The sequence below is a fragment of the Hydra vulgaris genome, chromosome 13 (genome assembly GCF_038396675.1).
Source record: "Hydra vulgaris chromosome 13, alternate assembly HydraT2T_AEP".
Classification (NCBI taxonomy): domain Eukaryota; kingdom Metazoa; phylum Cnidaria; class Hydrozoa; order Anthoathecata; family Hydridae; genus Hydra; species Hydra vulgaris.
Genome location: NC_088932.1, coordinates 46,582,793 through 46,603,024, shown reverse-complemented (window position 1 = coordinate 46,603,024; position 20,232 = coordinate 46,582,793). Strand labels below are relative to the sequence as shown.

The window sequence follows — 20,232 nt, the reverse complement described above, 5'->3', positions numbered from 1 at the left end:
TATTTTGTGTCAGTAGCTAAAAACGTATTGTGTTGAACTTAGAAATGTCGAGGAAAATGGTTCTGCCTTACACTGATATGACCTATGTCAGTTGTAAATTACTCAAATAATGTTAAATAATTGGTAAATTATTTTACCTTCTCATACTTTTTATGCTACAGATTTTTCTAAAAGAGTATTAGTTAAGGCGTTTTTCTAAAAAGGTATTAGTTTAGGTTTTGCAACTTTAAATTGTGGAAAACAGTCACTATAAGTTAATTATGTAACAGACCGACCATAACCCGTATTACAGGTTGCTTTCTGCTATTTTTTAATTAATCAAACAAAAATTGTTAGAAAATAATAAGAATAAAATTTAATTCCATTTGAAAAAAATTAAGATAAAATTTAAAACCAAATCAATGAAAAAAAATTGCATTTCTATTTTTGAGCTACTTTAATAAGGTTTGGCTGATGTATGAAGTCAGAGCAATTCACATGCAATCTTGCAACCACTTATTACGCAACGAATTTTGTGTGTTTGTCTTGATGGAATTCATGCAATTCATGTTGAACCAAACATTATGAGTATATAATGAACACTGGATATTGACAAGTTCTAACTGAGGATAACCTTCATCAACTGAAGAAAGTAGCTTTTTAGTATTTGATGAAAAATCATTTGCGGGAGTAATTTCAATAGGATCTTGAACGAACAACACCACATTGTTTGAAATACTGAAATCTTTAAATGGAGCTTTAAAATTTGTATAAAGCTGATTCAAAAGCTCAATCATCACATCGCTGATTGTTGCTGAGCAAGGTGTTGAAGCAATAAATAAGTGAAGAAGTTTAGCTGATTGGAGATCTGTTACAAACAAAGGCAACTTATCTCAAAATACTTTTAATTTCTCAACCAGATCAATTATTGTCTTTTCCCTACCCTGCAGCTGCAAGCTCAATGTGTTCAAATAAGAAAACAAACCATTTAGAAACCAAATTCTATCCAAGAAGTCATTGTTCTGTAACACTTTTTGGTATTTATCATGGCATTGTTATGAGAACTTGTTCTGAGAAAATTTAGTATGTTGTCTTTGAGATTTTGAAAACGAACAAGTGGTTTACCTTTACTCAACCAACAAACGTGATTGTGGTAAAGTTGAGTAAAGGTAAACACCTTTACTCAACCAACAAACGTGATTGTGGAGAAGTAAATCTTTAAATTCTGCTTCTGCTTCATCAAGTAATTGACGAAATAACCTATGCTAAATGCTTGATATGGATCTTATGAAATTTATAATTTTCATAACCATGTAAATTGATTCTTTCACCTCGCTACTCAGTTTACTGCACATACTGTAATGTATAAGATAGTGCAGTGATTACATTTGAGATGCTACTGCAGACAATTATGCTGTCAAACATAACATTCATGGCACTGTCTGTTACTAATAAATATTTTATTCATATCAAACCCATTTACTTGGAAAAATGATTTTATCTTTTCAGAAATGACTTCTCCTTTAGTGAAATTTTCTGATGCAATCAAAATTAGCATTTCTTCACAAAAATGTTTTAAAAATTCATAAAAAAAAAACGCTCAAATACATATAATTGATTCATGTCTGTATTGATTGTGGATTCATCAATAGCAACTTATACAAGTTTAGCCAGTTTTATGTCATTAGTTACAGACTCAAAAACTTCAGCTCCCAAAATTTTAATTCTGCACATGGTTGACATATTTGACATAGGAATCTGCTGGATTTAAGATGTTAAGCTTGTTTTTGTTTTTTTGTCACATACTATTTCATCTAAAACTGCACGCATGCATTCTTTCATGGTTTCTGAGTCAGTGAATGGTTTCTTCTTTTTTGCTAATATAAATGATGCATGCAGTGAAGCAGCTGTGGATTTTGTTAGGTACAAAAACACACAAGAATTGCACTACCACGCTCATAAGAGTTCACCAATAATTTAACTTTTGATTTTCTAGCGCCTGAACCTTCAAGATTTCCCAAGAATCTTCATGCTTTATTGTAAAGTGAAGTTTGACATTGTATTTCTTCAAAACCAACAAGTATACATTGCACAGTTAACAGTTGGATATTGAATTTGATTGAGTGGGTAGTATAAATAAGTATTTAAGTGTTCAATCCTTGTTAAAGTTTTGATTGTCCGATTCTAACTTTGTTTTCTTTGCTATACTAGCCATGATTTTAATTTAATATTGCACTTACTGGAAACTCAAAACAAAATAATGCTAAAAAAATGTATAAACTGTTTGCTTATAAACTTTTTCTCTCTTGATATTTCAATAATTTCAGTAGTTACGATTTGTTTATCACCATAAAAAATGCACATATCATTCCTAATGTTAAGGCGGCTTTCCACGGAGCGAATTAATTCGCGCGAAGCGAATTAATTCGTGTCTAATTTTTCGCTGAACCAGAATTTTAATTTCCACGTAAATTTAGCGTAACTTTTAGCGCGCTTTTTGGAAAACATGTTGATGAAAAGAAGATTGTTGTTAGTTCGAAGAAAATTAATTATTTTAAATATGATGCAAATGAAAAGAGAAAAAGAAAAGAATAAAAAACGATTTTGGGTAAGAAAAGTTTATGCCGAACGCCTACAGAAAGGAGAGTTTCATTTGTTAGTACAGGATTTACGTTTACACGACCAGGAATATTTTTTTAAGTATTTTTGTATGTCTCCAACAACTTACGAAGAGTTGCTTTCGTTCGTAGCACCTGTCATTGTAAAACAGAGAACTACCACGAGAGACCCTGTTAGTCCTAGTGAAAGGTTGGCCGTAACACTTAGATTCCTTGTAACAGGTGATGCTCAGTGTACTATTGCTGCAAGTTACAGAATCAGCGCTTCTACTATCAGTAGGATTATTAGTGAAACGTGTGCTGCTATTTGGAGTTCATTGAAAGAGAGAAACTATCTACACGTTCCATCAGAAAAACAAGAATGGAAAACAATTGCAAAAGAATTTGAAAATATGTAGAATTTTCCGCATGCTATAGGTGCAATAGATGGCAAGCACATTGTTATGCAAGCTCCTCATAATAGCGGATCAGAGTATTTTAACTATAAGAAAACGCATAGCATAGTTCTTCTAGCTGTTTGTAATGCTAAATACGAATTTACTATGGTAGACATTGGTGACTCTGGAAAGCAGAGTGATGGTAGTGTTTTTAATAACTGCAGTCTTGATTATGCAATTGAAAATAATAAATTGAATATTCCTGATCCAGAAAAAATTGGTAACTCAGATAAAATACTACCGTACGTTTTAGTTGCTGACGATGCTTTTGGTTTAAAAAGGCACATGATGAAACCATATCCCAATCAAAACATTCTTTTAAAACAAAAAATATTTAATTACAGACTTTCAAGATCCAGAAGGGTTATAGAAAATACATTTGGTATTGCTACATCACTTTTTCGAATTTTTCGCAGACCAATTATTGCTAATCTCGAAAAAGTAATTTTAATTACACAAGCGATTGTAGCCTTACACAACTTTCTAATGAAAAAAAGGTCAGCAAACAATTATCTCTACTGCCCCACAAATTACACTGATATCGACGGTCCTGCTGGGTTTAGACCAGGTGATTGGAGGCAAGATAATTCATGTTCTGCTGCTCTGCAACCACTGTCATCAGGTTCTAACAACTACTCAAAAGATGCAAAGTTCTAAAGCGTTCTAGAATTTCTGTAAATTTCTATAATTTCCATAAAGTTTCTGGATTTAAATATATATGTTAATACTCTTGATAAACATTTAGAAATTCATTTGAATGTTATTACGTATAATTTATTTTATTTGTATCTGTAACACAGATAAAAATAAGGCATTAGCAAATATAAAATATATAAAAGTAGATTTAAAAACATTTAGGTGAAAAGCAAATATAAAATACATAAGTAGATTTAAAAAAATAAATTTAAGGTAAAAAGTCTCCATAGTAAACCATGTAGTTTAAGGGTAGTTGCTATCAACTATTTGTCAAAACATTACGACACTTTATATTCTGATATTTTATTAAGACAAAGTTAGTAATGTTAACAACTGATATGATAAAAAGATTTTTAGAGTAAGTTATAATATAATATAATATACATATATATATATATATATATATGTATATATATATATATATATATATATATATATATATATATATATATATATATATATATATATATATATATATAATACATTTATACATTTATGTATATATTTATTATATATATATATATAATAATAATATATACCTAATATAAACCTATATATATATATAATAATATATACCTAAACACTTTATCGTAAGTGTATATATATATATATATATATATATATATATATATATATATATATATATATATATATATATATATATACATATATATATACATATATAAATATATATATATATATATAATATATATTTATGTATATATTTATTATATATATATATAATAATAATAATATATACCTAATATAAACCTATATATATATAATAATATATACCTAAACACTTTATCGTAAGTGTGTATATATATATACATACATGTATATGTATATATATATATATATATATATATATATATATATATATATATATATATATATATATATATATATATATGTATATTTATATAACTTATATTATAATTTACTCTAAATTTCTTCATGCTCGCCATACTTCATAATGAAAAGAAGCGTTCTTATCTTTATCATGGCCCGTCTGTTTTCTTTTATTGGGAGTTCTTTCATCATTGGAATAAGGCTTCGACAAAATAGGGTTGTTTCATCTTCCTCGACATCTTCCATTGACTTTTTTATCATCTTGTCACACTCTACTAATGATTGTGACAATTGTGACAATGACTCATCATTTTGATTTTTGATCCGTGCTTTTTTTGGAATGGATGGTCTTGTACAGCTTAATCTTTTTCGATTTTCAGTTATAATTAATTCACTGCTACAACTACTGACACTTGGACTTAATGGTAAAATACCACACTGTGAGTGGAATGACGGTGAAACAAAATCTGAAACAACATCTACATTAGAATCCGTTGGTTTGTTCGCACTTTTTTCATGTAAAAATGACATTTGATCAAAAAACTTACATTTTGGTAAGTTTGAGGCTGCTGCTCCTGATCCAGTCATACGGTTACGTTTATCTAAACATTTTTTTAGTGTGTCTTTCAGATTTTTTAACTTTTTCTGAAGGAAGTCCTCATCTTTACAAAATTTCAATGCAAGTTTTTTCCACGAATTTAATTTCACTAATATGTCTTTGTATGTGCGATGATTAACATCCCATAAGCTTGGAAGCTCACGAACAGCTTCTAGAAAATTATCTATATCGAATTCAACAGCCATACAATTATCGCTTTCATTCTCTTTATTTTCGTCTACTTCACCAACTACTTCTTCATTCGTGATTGCAGCTTCATTTTGAGAAGCATTTAATAAAGTTTCCAATAAATCAACGTTTACATTTCTTTCTTTAAACCACTGAATAAACGCGTTACTATTGTCGGCCATTATAATTTTGTTGTGTTTGTTTTTTTACATGCCGAATGTGCCATTTTTGCTTATTTCAAAGGTTCTGATTGGCCCTTTCTTCAAGCGAAAAAATTTGCTACAAAAAAAGTAGAAGTCGATCCAACTATTTTGCGAAGAGAAACTTTTCGTCTAGCGATAAAAAAAATCTTTGTGTGCATGCGCAGAGTTATTCTTGGCGAAAATATTCGCTTCGCGCGAATTAATTCGCTCCGTGGAAAGCCGCCTTTATGTACAATGTTTTACTTTATGTAAATACTTACAGAACTCCTCCATCTTGTTTATTTGTTTGTCTTTACAGCTTTATTTGCATCCAGCAAATTATTTCCAGTTTTGATCAGACTAAAAGGTAATTTTGATTACTTATGGAAACAAATGGATGTGTTTTTACTAATAAAAAAATGGGTATGTTAGCACAAACCATGTCTGATTTTTTTTTTTTATTAAACTTAATAATTTTTTCTAACTTTTTTTAAATTTCAAAAATTTTTAGAGGGCCACTTGCTAAATTTGGCTAGGCCAAATGTGATCATTGCCGTCAGTTAAATAGCCCTGTTGTAAACCCTAGATTCTATTTAGACATTATCATCTTTTCTATATCATATATCATTGTTCTCATTTGACTGAAAACTGTGAAAGTTACAAGACAAATCAATTGTTAAAACATGAAAGTAAAATTATCTATATATAAAACTTTAAAGATTTTCTGGTAAAATGGTCGACATAAAGATTAAATGTTGGAAAAAACAAAACAGAAAGTTAACAACTGCTTATACTTGATGTCTCAAGTATATATTATATACAAACAAAAAAAAGTGTATATTACATACAAACAAAAAAAACAAAATATATTATCTTTCTAGGATAGTTAGATATCAAGAAGACTATCAATCAATTGAAGTTTTTTAACATTCCAAATCAATTGAGGGTTTTGAGCATTCCCTCCCCCTCCTTCAAAAAAAAACAACAACAACATGAAAGTAAAATAAAAATTATATAACAAAAAATTTTTTAGCTTTAAAAACATGCAGATTTTTTTTAATATCTAAATTTTAGTATCTAAATCTAAAATTTTAGCTACTAAAATTTTAATTTTGAAGATTTAATTAGTAACCATGGTGAGATGTCAAGATGATTAACGCACCACTATTATTTTTCAAGCTAACATACACAATGTAAACCAAAAAGTTGTTACAAAGTAAATTTTAATATTACTTTTTTATTATTAAATATATTGTATATTACATTATATTATTGTTATACATTATATTATTGTTGTACATTATATTATTGTTATACATTATATTATTGTTATACATTATATTATTGTTATACATTATATTATTGTTATACATTATATTATTGTTATACATTATATTATTGTTATACATTATATTATTGTTGTACATTATATTATTGTTATACATTATATTATTGTTGTACATTATATTATTGTTATACATTATATTATTGTTGTACATTATATTATTGTTATACATTATATTATTGTTATACATTATATTATTGTTATACATTATATTATTGTTATACATTATATTATTGTTATACATTATATTATTGTTGTACATTATATTATTGTTGTACATTATATTATTGTTATACATTATATTATTGTTATACATTATATTATTGTTATACATTATATTATTGTTGTACATTATATTATTGTTATACATTATATTATTGTTATACATTATATTATTGTTATACATTATATTATTGTTGTACATTATATTATTGTTATACATTATATTATTGTTGTACATTATATTATTGTTATACATTATATTATTGTTGTACATTATATTATTGTTATACATTATATTATTGTTATACATTATATTATTGTTATACATTATATTATTGTTATACATTATATTATTGTTATACATTATATTGTTATACATTATATTATTGTTATACATTATATTATTGTTGTACATTATATTGTTATACATTATATTATTGTTATACATTATATTATTGTTATACATTATATTATTGTTGTACATTATATTATTGTTATACATTATATTATTGTTATACATTATATTATTGTTATACATTATATTATTGTTATACATTATATTATTGTTGTACATTATATTATTGTTATACATTATATTATTGTTATACATTATATTATTGTTATACATTATATTATTGTTATACATTATATTATTGTTATACATTATATTATTGTTATACATTATATTATTGTTATACATTATATTATTGTTGTACATTATATTATTGTTATACATTATATTATTGTTATACATTATATTATTGTTATACATTATATTATTGTTATACATTATATTATTGTTGTACATTATATTATTGTTATACATTATATTATTGTTATACATTATATTATTGTTATACATTATATTATTGTTATACATTATAGTATTGATTGGGTACGAATAAATAAAACTAGTGTACCTGATGAAATAATCTCTTCTTTACAACACAATAAAGCTGCATGGTGACGATACAAACCAATAAATCGAGAGTACTTTTGACAAGTGACTAATGTATCTGGTAATAAACTAAAATGATATAAAGTTTTACTTTTATAAGTAACTTTTGCATAACATTTAGGAATAATTTTTAATAAAACACAAAAAAAACTTTATTACAAAATAAATTTTGTTAAAACCAATACAAACAAAAATACTCGAATGTTTCTTTGTCTAATTTACTACAATTTGTAGTTTTCACAATAATTCTTGGTTGGCGATTGAAATGAATTAAATTCTGTAGAAATGATTGATTGGCTATTAGAAATTAAAAAAAGATACTAAAACAAAAAAAGATATTAAAACAATATGCTTATGTGTTAAATAACCAATAGTATATAACTAAAAATAAAATAAATCACTTACAGTTTAAAGACAGTGTCATGTCAAGAACCACACCTTTTTCAAATGGTGTTCCACCTTTTAATGTCAACTCAAAACTCCTAAAGTAACATTTGGAAATCCCAAAATTACATTTAGGATTAAAAAACTAATGCAATAGTATAAAATTTCTAAAAACATCTATATATAAAAAAGGATTACTGTCCCACTCAAATCCTTAGTCAATGCATGAAAATACAGGATACACATATCTTCTACCTATTTAGTCAGTCGATGTATGTACTAACTATTTAGTTAATTGATGTATGAAGCCCCTGGAAGACCATCGGATTGATCACCAAAGTATGCAATATCTTATAAGTATCAATATATTATATATACATATATATAGAGTGTGTGTATATATATATATATATATATATATATATATATATATATATATATATATATATACAACCCTCGGAATTAGGAAATTTGAGGTCGGCAATAATTTGCCGACCTCAATCTTTTAGAGGTCGGCATCAGGTCGGCAAAAATTATTTGATGCAAAGGTCTGACCATAAAACATAAAAATGAGGTCGGCAATTTTTTGCCGACCTCAAATACTTTCAGGCCGGCAGTTAGGTCGGCATTGCCGAATGCCAACCCTAATTCCGAGGGTTGTATATATATATATAATATATATATATATATATATATATATATATATATATATATATATATATATATATATATATATATATATATATATATATATGTGTGTGTATAATAAATATACATACTATAGTGGACATCTAGACCACATAGTGGATAGACTATAGTAGATATACAACTGTTTTTTTGTCAATTTAAATCTATACAGTTTTTTCCCAAAAAAAAGGAAATGAAAAAAATGTACATGTATGTATGCATGTATATATTATATACATACAGGGGCTATTCTAGATGGTTTTCGACAGCGTCGACTGTATTTGGGTGCTGCCGAAATTAAAAATTGAGCCCCCCCCCCTTTTTTTTTTTTTTTACATTTTTAAAGGAAAATATTGTTTTTTCTGTAAAAAAATGCTGATATTCGGCAATATTTCCACTAAATTTCTCTGGGACAGAGGGGTACCACCACCCAATTTATTTTCCTAGAATAGCCCCTGATATTCATTTATATATATACATACATATATATATATATATATATATATATATATATATATATTATATATATATATATATATATATATATATATATATATATATATATATATATATATATATATATATATTCTAATAAATAAAAAAGTTTTTTTAATTTTTGTAAATACATGTTTCGACTATATCATAGCCATCATTATTAAGTTGAATTAATAGAGACCTTATAATAAAAAATACAATAAAAATGCAATTAAATAATGTAACAAATGTTTTAAAAAGATAAAAGAACCGATAATGTTAAAAGGAACTAGATTGAAATTGTCATTTTTACATGGTTCATTAATAAAATAAATGATTTTAACAAAAATTAAAAATATAGTCTTATTTATTAGAATATTTACTCATTTTGTGCTGAAGAGAAACTTTGGAAATATATATATATATATATATATATATATATATATATATATATATATATATATATATATATATATATATTTATATATATATATGAATATACATTTTTGACTTACACATATAAAAAAAAAAAAAAAACGTGAAAAGTATCAAGCAAAATAGTAAAACTTTCATAGTATTTTTTATGCAGATTTTATTTTTTAGTATTTTATGCAGATTTCTACTTTTAACACATGATTTTTCTACACGTTTTAAACTTCATGTAAATTCAAAGATTCAAAGTAAAATGTGTTTGGCAAATAACCTTTTAACAATAACAAAGTCAACTAATTACCAGATTGCTAAAATGGCTAAGACAAACCAGATTAATGTTGAACCAAGACAAACACAAACTAGAGTTCAACAAGGTCAAAAGTGCTTACTGAAAATGCTTACCTAACTTTTTAATTGTTTGTAATAAAAATAATTATCATTTTCCAAAAAAATAAATATTACTAAAATATTACTAAAATAATACTTATTTTCAACAGGCGCTCCAACTTCATCGAAAAGGGGTAGAGATGCCCAACCACAACAGATATCACTTACTTCACCGGTTGACTAAAAAAATGTCACAATAAAAAAAGTTTATGAAAGAAACTTTACAAAATTATAATAAAAAATCAATAAAGTTAAAACTAAAAACTGTCATAATATTTTTTAAACATAGCAATTTAATAAAAATATAAATATTTATATTATAAATTTGTTTACATGCTATCATATTTTGATTGTTTGTGTCAAATTAAATTTTTTAGTTGTTCCATATAAAACTTCTTTATCAATTTTTTTTACTTAGGAACCATGACACAATATTTCACTTACGAAAATAACATACGAAATAAACATAAAGAAAAATATAATAAAAGTTAAGTACTGGTATTATTTATATTATTATAATATTTATATAATAAAAAATATATGCATATATATATAAAATGAAATTAAAAATAAAAAATACCAGTCTGACATAAGTGTAGTTTAATTCAAATAAAACACCTAAAAGAATTGCAATAAAAAAAAGAAAAAAATAACAACAACAACAAAAATCATAGATCCAATACTAAAAATAAATAAAGTGATATAATTTTTAGTATTATTATTTAAAAAAAATAATAACATTATAAAAATAACAATAACAAAAGCATTTTCTTAATAAAAAACAACTTGCAAACATCTTTATTTTGAATATTTGCACGCACTATAACTTCTCCATCATATAAACTTGGAATCATTTTTGTAACCTAATGTTAAAAAAACAAACAAACAATAAAAAGCAAACAATCACATATTACAGTTATGATTACAAATTTATATCAGTTCACAAATTTCAACAGTTAATTCAACAAACTTATATTAAAATATATAATATTTATGCTGATCTTATAATCTAATATTTATTTTCTATGAAAAAAAATTTCATATATATATATAAATTAGTAAAAATACTTATCTAACTTTTATCTTCAACATAATGTTTCTTCATCAGTAGGTTCATCAGGCTTCCTGATAAACCTATTGATGGAGAAGCATGTTAAAGATAAAATTAGATAAGTGTTTTTACTAATTTATTGCTCTGTTCTTTAAGAACATTGAGCACTCTATTTGCGGAATACACTGACATTTTATATATATATACACACACACACACACATATATATATATATATATATATATATATATATATATATATATATATATATATATATATATATATATATATATATATATATATATGTATATATATATATATATGAAGACCTCAGTGGAAAAACCGGCGTTGTCACATTTAAAAAGTATTGAGAAAGTATTTGTTGATCATTAATAAATGTCTTTATTTAAAGCAAAGAAAAAAAAATTTTTGTATAAAAAATTACAAAATGTTTTGTTTTTGAATAAATTTTAAATAAAATAATTATAATGAAAATTTTTTTAAATTGCTTAGTTTCATTTGCTTTAAATAAAGACTTTTATTAATGATCAATAAATACTTTCTCAATACTTTTTAAATGTGACAATGCCGGTTTTTCCACTGAGGTCTTCACATATATATATATATATATATATATATATATATATAGGGCCATACCAAGGGCGGGGCCAGCCGGGCTGCGGCCTGAGGCGCCAAAATTGGGAGGGCGCAAAATTCCTCAAATTAATTAATTTATTTTCACATCATGAAACTAATTTGCGTGGCGTCACTTTTATGTTGATAAGAAAATTAATTAAAATTGCGCCTCCTGACGAACTTTAAAATAAAAGCTCATTTACCAAACAGAAGAGCGCCCTTAAACACTAAAAAGTTGTATTTTCTGAACATTATTTTTTACAATGAATCGTGCAAAAAAATTATCTGGCGCTGAATTTAAGAACGACAATTAAAAACCAATAATTATTTATAATATGAACAAATGATTCATTAAGGATCATATAAATTAATTTAACGCACACATTAAAAATTATTCTAAAAAGAAAAAAATAAAGACAAAAAGAACTTCGAATTTAAAAAAAAGAACGCTTAATTTAAGCGGCTTAAATAAAGAAACAAATGAAATGAAAGCTAAAGAAAGTAAAGTAAGCAAATAATAATAAAAATAAAGAGGGAGAAGAAGAGAAAAAAGAAAAAATAAATAATAGAAGAGCGCAATTAAAAAATAAAAAGTTGTATTTTCTGAACATTATTTTTTACAATGAATCGTGCAAAAAAATTATCTGGTGCTGAATTTAAGAAGAAAAGAAGAGACCGTATTGAAAGTGACGCAAAACTAAGAAATTGTTTCAAGAAGTGGTTGGTAACAAACTCTTCTGTGGAAAAACAAATTATTTCAGAGGATATTTACAATGAAGTTGATAATGATTCAACAGCTGAAGTTGCTGCTACATCTTTAATTACTGACTTAAATTCATATCATCCATTGGAATTAATTGAAGAGGAGATTTTCATTGGCCAAAGTCAAGACGAATTTGGACCAAATGATTCAGAAGCACAAGAAGATAGAAATTCTCAGCTTTCCAAACCAATTGAAATGGGCAACAGTGAATTTCCTCCTGAAATCTCAGCAACCTCAAGAGAAAACTTTCAACACAGTGATCCAGCTACATGGCCTAAAATGACAGATAAAACAAGGTGCTTTTTGATTCAGCATGGGCCGGAGCAAGAAAGAAGAGAATTTTTCCCAAACACACTTTGTGACTTTGACAACAGAATGCGACACTTCAGCTCAAAATGGTATGAAAAAATTCATCCCAATGGTGAAAAATTTGTTCGCTACTGGCTGCTGTACAGCAACAAAAAAGATTCTTTGTTTTGTTTTTGCTGTCTGCTATTTTCAACGACAAAAACCAACAATTTTTCAGAAATTTCAAAAGGATTTTGTGACTGGAAAAAACTAAACCCAAGAATTCCAGAACACGAAAACAGCAATGAACACTAAAGATGCTATTCTTATTGGAAAAATCTGGAAAAAAATCTCAAGGAAGGAAAGACCTTGGATTCTGATCTGCAGAGAGTTATCAACGGAGAGATGAAAAAGTGGAGAGATATCTTGAAAGTGATTGTTGATGCAATTTTGTTCTGTGCCAAGAACAATCTTGCCCTTCGGGGTTCAACAGAAGTAATTGGAGAGCAAAACAGTGGCATCTTTCTGAACTTAATTGAGCTGATAAGCCATTATTATCCTTTAGTGGCTGAACACGTTGCATCCGTTAAGGCAAAGAAAACCACAACATCCTACTTTACTCCTCAAATTCAAAATGAGCTGATTGAATTACTTGGGCAGAAAGTCAGGAATGAAATTTTGTCAAATGTCAGAGAAGCTAAATACTACTCTGTTTTGTTTGACTGCACTCCAGATGCCTCCCACAAAGAGCAGATGACCCAAATAATCAGGTATGTCCACATCACTGAGGAAACCTGTACAATTGAGGAAAGCTTTGTGGACTTCATTGAATCTCACGAAAAAACTGGAAAGGGCCTTGCAGCTGAAATCACCGAAAAACTGGAGAAGGATGGCCTGAGCATTTCTGATTGTCGGGGCCAAGGTTACGACAATGAAGCCAATATGTCTGGAAAATATAATGGCGTCCAAGCTCACATCCATTCTCTAAATGAGTTTGCAAGATTTGTTCCATGTGCAGCTCACACTTTGAACCTTGTTGGTGTCCATGGTGCTGAAGTTTCTCCACTCATGATTACATTCTTAGGAAAAGTTCAAGCCATCTTTAACTTTTTCTCAAGTTCTACCTTAAGATGGGAAAAACTGATGAAAACATTGACCATCTCACAAAAGGGAAATAGTGATACAAGATGGTCTGCCAAAAAAGAAGCAATCATCCCATTACACAGACAAATAAAAGAAGTTCTTCAAGTTTTGGAATCCATAATTCACATTCCCAAGACAAATGCTGTCTCAGTTTGCAGTGCAAAAGAGCTCATCATTCAAATTGATTTCAGTTTTCTGTGTTTTTTGGATTTTTGGTGTCAAATTCATTCTTTAATTGACCGGGAAAACAAACTGCTTCAGTCTAAAAACATTTCAATTGACATTGCAGCAAAAAAAATGAAAGGACTGAAGGCTTCCATTCAGAATCTGAGAGATGTTGGGGTGGACAACATTATCAAAGCTGCTGCAGAAACAGCTATCCAAATTGGAATTGAAGGAGACTTTCCTATGAAGAGAAAGCGCAAAGTGAAGCAGATGGCACTTTATGAAGCTGAAGTTGACTTTTGCCGTTTGTCACCAGAAACAGATTTCGGATCCCAGTGCAACCTTGTGTTTGACAGCATTCTCACACAAATTGAGTGGCGGTTTGAAGCTATGTCTGCAGTATCCTCAGATTTTGACTTCCTCAGTGGACATTCTCTCTCCAAAAGTTCAGTGGATAAACTTGAAACTAAAGCCAAAAATTTGTCTAAAATTTACAAGGCAGATTTAGATTCTTCAGATTTAAAGTCAGAAATGGCAAGCTTTAAATATCAAGCTGCTGCCATGATGGAAAACTTTGAAAAATCTAGCCCGATGGACATTTTGCAGCTCATTCATAAATACTCATTGACTGATACTTATCCTAACACGGCAATTGCTATTCGCATCTTCATCACCTTACCAGTTACAGTTGCCACGTGTGAAAGAAGTTTCAGTAAACTTAAGATCATAAAAAACTATTTGAGATCAACTACGGGCCAAGAACATTTGTCTTGTCTGGCAGTAGTTTCAATTGAACATGAAGTGGCCAACGCACTTGATTTTGATGATGTCATTAGTGACTTTGCCTCCAAAAAAGCCAGAAAAGTGACCTTGAACTGAAGTTTGTGAAACATTGGTGACAAATTGTTCTTTTAACTTGATGCGATAAATTTTGTGATCAATAATTAATTTTTTTTCATGTAAATATATATATATAATGTGTTTTTTGTATATTTTTTTGGGAGGGGGGCGCAATTTTATTTGCTTGCCCGAAGCTCAAAGTTGGCCTGGTACGGCCCTGTATATATATATATATATATATATATATATATATATATATATATATATATATATATATATATATATATATATATATATATATATATATATATATATAATACTTTATTATTCACAAATTGTAGTACAAAATAACAAAGTAAACAATAAAGTAAACAATATTATTTTACATAACAATAAACTTCACTAATACTTTTACCTTTGGGGTAAAAGCCCAGTTTTCTTCAATATTGGTTGGAACAGCTCGAACAACATGAATGTTGCTTAAAATCTGAACTCACAAAATAAATAAAAAATTTAAGATTTTAATAAAAAAAAGAAGAGATTTTATACAAAGTTCGTGAACAAGTACAGCTCAAAATAAAGAAAAAAAAACTAAACTAAAAAAACAAAAAAAGATTTTTTAAATGAAAACCTTGGAATTGTCCCATAGTGCAATGTAAATATGTCTGCTTAAAATATTTATACCTGAAAAAAGTTGAATATTCAAGACTACTTATAAGTTTAACATTTACTAAAGACTTTTTATGTATACACAAAATATATATTTTATTTGTATATAAAATTCAAATTTTTTATTGTATATAAACAGTTCAAAATTAAAGGCAAATGGTTTTTAATTTTTAACTAAACTTTTAAAAATTGAAGAGCACAGGGGAAAAAATGGCATAGTCACATTTATAAAGTTTTGAGAAAGTATATATCGATTATTTTTTTCGATAAAAATTAAAAAATTTTATTAAAAATGTAAACCTTAAATAAATAAAATGATTTTTTTCCCATAATACTTAGACTTCTTTTTTTTATATGAAGAATAGTGACTAATTAAAAAAGTTTTGAGAAAATATATATTGTTTTCTAAAAACTTTTTTAATGTGACTATGCCTCTTTTTCCTGTGTACTCTTCAATTATTATATTAAAATTAGCATAACAGTTATCTTACCAACACCTGGTATTGGAATTGAACGAGCAGAAATTAAAGAAATTATTCTGCATATGCTAACAGATTGACAACGTAACTAAGTATTAAAAAAAATATCAACAAAATATTTTCATGTTTAATTCTTTTAAAAAAATAATATATTAAGTATATAAAATATAGGGTTGCCATTATAAACCAGCAACCATAGGGGTGACATTATAAATCAGCAATCATAGGGGACGCCATTATAAATCAGCAATCATAAAGGTGCCATTATAAATCAGCAATTTTAAAAAGGATTTATTGTTGTTATTATTTAACAAAACCAATATCAAAGGTCTACTTGTTCCATTAGAACAGAAAACACCAAATGTGCCAAGGAAAATTGATTTAGTTTAAATATCTACTTATTCAATAACATGAATCAGTAACAGAAACTTTGAAAACAGGTTTGTAATAATATAGAAAACCATTTAAGCAAAGTAGCGAGGAAATAAAATGTTTGTCAATGTTTTTATTTAGGAGTTATAATCAAAAGAAGTTATAACAACATTAAAATAATCATTAAAATAATATAAAATAATATTAACACATAGCATTTGTAGTTTATAAAACATGGAAAAAATTTTATAGAAATTGTTCCTGTAGTAAAAAGTATGGACAGTTGCATTTGCAACAGTTGCAAAAAATTAAAACTGGAATAAAAAGCAAATTAACTGTTGTTGGCTGGCACAGAAATTGATAGCTTCTCCAGAGACGCATAGATTTTGCCTGCCCTGTCCTCTCTCTCTCTCTCTCTCTCTCTCTCTCTCTCTCTCTCTCTCTCTCTCTCTCTCTCTCTCTCTCTCTCTCTCTCTCTCTCTCTCTCTCTCTCTATATATATATTTATATATATATATATGTATATATATATATATTTATATATATATATATATGTATATATATATATATTTATATATATATATATGTATATATACTTATACATACATACATATATATACATATACATATATATACATATACATATATATATATATATATATATATATATATATATATATATATATATATATATATATATATATATATATATATATATATATATATATATATATTAGGATATTCCGAAAAAACCAAAGTTTAAAAATGTTGATCTCCCTGGCTGTTTTCTGGTGATGGGTAGCGTAAAAACCCTAAATTTCAAATTTTAGCCCAAAATGTTAACCCTAACCCCTGTTCCAAGTCTCCCGAAAAAGTTATTTTTTGGTTTTTTCAAAGATTTTAAATTATTTTTAATCTATAACTTTTTGTAAGGATACAAACAAGTAAACTCAGTTTTAACTTTTTATTTACATATATTTTCAGAAGAAAAAAAATCATAGCCGTGATAACAAGTTTAATATGGGGATTAAAATATCATAAATATTACTAATTTTTCACGTTTATTGGTATTTCTCATATATAGTACTATTGGTATTTTTTATATTGAGTAACTATCAAAATTAATCTCATTAAAAAAACAACAAAACATTTTCTAACTTATTATACATTTGAATATGAAGGAATACACAAAGCCATTACAAATTGATTTAAATAGGAAAAAGTAACTACATCAGTAAAATTTGATTAACAATTATTTAAAGTTGCCTTTTTAAAATCGGTAAAACACTTTAAATGTTATTCACTTTCCAAGATCAAGAGAGCCACTATAATTGAGGAGGCTATATTATTATTATGGTTACAACTCTTTCTCAACTTTTTAACTCGAAAACATGTAACTTGACGAACAAGGTCGCATGCGTGGAACAAGAATTTGAGTGCAGTCATACCAGGGAGATGGTGGGGGATCAGACTCAGAACTTCTTATGAAGCGAGCACTCTACCACTACACCACTAACACATTAATATTATAATACTTTTTTTGGGCTTAATTATTATTAATTAGTAAATTAAATTAAAAAAAAAAAGTTTACTAAATTATTTGACTAAATTTTTCTGTAAATAATTGCTAAAGATAACAATAATCAACAACTACTTTCATTGACCTGCTCATTGATGTTGTCCCAAAAAAGATAATCAAACTGTACATTAGAACTGCTTGCCTTTGGATGTACCCATGATGAGGCCCTGTTAACTTCTGCAAAATAAAATTATTACAAATAAAGATATCATGAGTGGAATTTTTTAACAAAAATATATAGTTGACTTCCATTGTATCTATTACCAAGTTTGTAGAGTTTGCCTAATGTTGAATTGCGAAAACCAGAAGGCACTGCTTTCATTGCTTTTAACACATCTGTAACACCAATCTATTTAAAATGAAACATATTGATTTTTTCAAATGACATTATATATAGATACACATTTAAAAAAAAATTTATTACAAAAATTTTTTTTTTCATTCTTCTATTTTTAATGTTTTGTCTAAAAGAATGGCTGTCTAAAGGAATGGCTGGATTAAAGTTGGCATTTAAAAAAATAAAGTAACTAAAATATAAAATAAAGTGAAAAGAATATATTATTAATATGCTAATCTAAATCTCAAGTAATATAAATAAATATATATATTTTTTATATATATATTTTTATATACATTATTTTTATATATATATGTTTATTTTTTTCTTCTTCTCATGTGTTTTAACTTTTTTTTTTTGTATTCAGTTTTTTACACTAAAAAAAAATAAAAAAAAAAAAAAAAAAAAAAGAGTTTCGCTTTATTTAATTTTTATTTTACTTTAAAAATTAAAGTGTTTTTATTTTAATGAGTGACTAAAGGGGCTCTATGAAAAGGTTGTGATGATAAACGCATCATCCTTACAGTATACTTAACAGTATATATATATTATAAATAAAAAAAGATTAAAAACATTTTTTATAAAGGTTTTTTATGTTTACGATGTTATTTTATATGAAAAATTGTAATATTGTTTAATCAGCGAAATAAAAGTTAAATATAAATATAAATATATATATATATATATATATATATATATATATATATATATATATATATATATATAACAGTCATACCCTGGTGACCAAAAATTCACATTTTTTTATACCATTGAATGTTTTATCAACATAAGGGTAAATCAAAACAAAAAAGTTGTCAAATTTTATTTATTTTTGCAGAATTTCTAAATATACCTTTAATTTATGTTATTTATAATAATATCTAAAGAACAAGGACTTTTATTTTTCATGTTTTTATATTTGTTATGATATTATTTTATTTTTCATGGCAACAAAACTATGAATTTGATTGGTACAAAACTATTCTGAACTTGATTGGTACAACTAATTTTTGAAGAAAAACGACAATTGTCTGCTTCATTTCTGGTCAACAAGAAGTATATAAGAACTGTTGCATGCTGTCAAATGTTGTCTCTAACATAAAATACTATAAATCATAATAATACCAAGATGTCGTCTATTTTAGTAAACTTTTGATATATTATGGCCCACTGTGCAGTTTTTTTTTCAAAAGATCAGATGCATGCTTCAAACCAGGTGTAGACACTCTTTTTTAAAAACTAAAACTCTTTTAATCCTCTAAGTTCAAGTCAAGAGCTACAACTTTTAAAACTCAATTGTTTATCAGTGTTATTGATCTTCTGCTTTAATGACAAATTAACTAAATTAAACTGCATCTTCAGCTTTAATGATAAATTATTAATTAAATTACAAACAAACTGCTGAAGATGCTATCTTCAGCTTTAATTACAAATTATTAATTAAATTACAAACAAACGGTAACATCACTT

At 26.4% G+C, this 20,232-nt stretch overlaps 1 protein-coding gene across 5 annotated transcripts in view; it reads right to left on the bottom strand.

Annotated features, from left to right (window-relative positions):
• The window catches only part of LOC101236702 (nephrocystin-1), a 61,099-nt gene that overhangs the window by 8,063 nt on the left and 32,804 nt on the right, over positions 1–20,232 (bottom strand). For 3 of the 5 annotated variants that reach the window (XM_065816284.1, XM_065816285.1, XM_065816286.1), the window contains 11 exons: positions 18,690–18,774; positions 18,511–18,602; positions 16,487–16,562; positions 15,958–16,010; positions 15,742–15,813; positions 11,231–11,303; positions 11,021–11,058; positions 10,538–10,620; positions 8,482–8,558; positions 8,274–8,373; positions 8,039–8,145 (listed from right to left, as the gene is read on the bottom strand). In XM_065816284.1, the coding sequence (XP_065672356.1) occupies positions 8,039–8,145; positions 8,274–8,373; positions 8,482–8,558; positions 10,538–10,620; positions 11,021–11,058; positions 11,231–11,303; positions 15,742–15,813; positions 15,958–16,010; positions 16,487–16,562; positions 18,511–18,602; positions 18,690–18,774 (856 nt within the window). Of the gene's footprint in view, positions 1–8,038; positions 8,146–8,235; positions 8,374–8,481; positions 8,559–8,715; positions 8,811–10,537; positions 10,621–11,020; positions 11,059–11,230; positions 11,304–15,741; positions 15,814–15,957; positions 16,011–16,486; positions 16,563–18,510; positions 18,603–18,689; positions 18,775–20,232 lie in introns of all 5 variants that reach the window. The other 2 variants (XR_010643215.1, XR_010643214.1) reach the window with 2 other exon arrangements.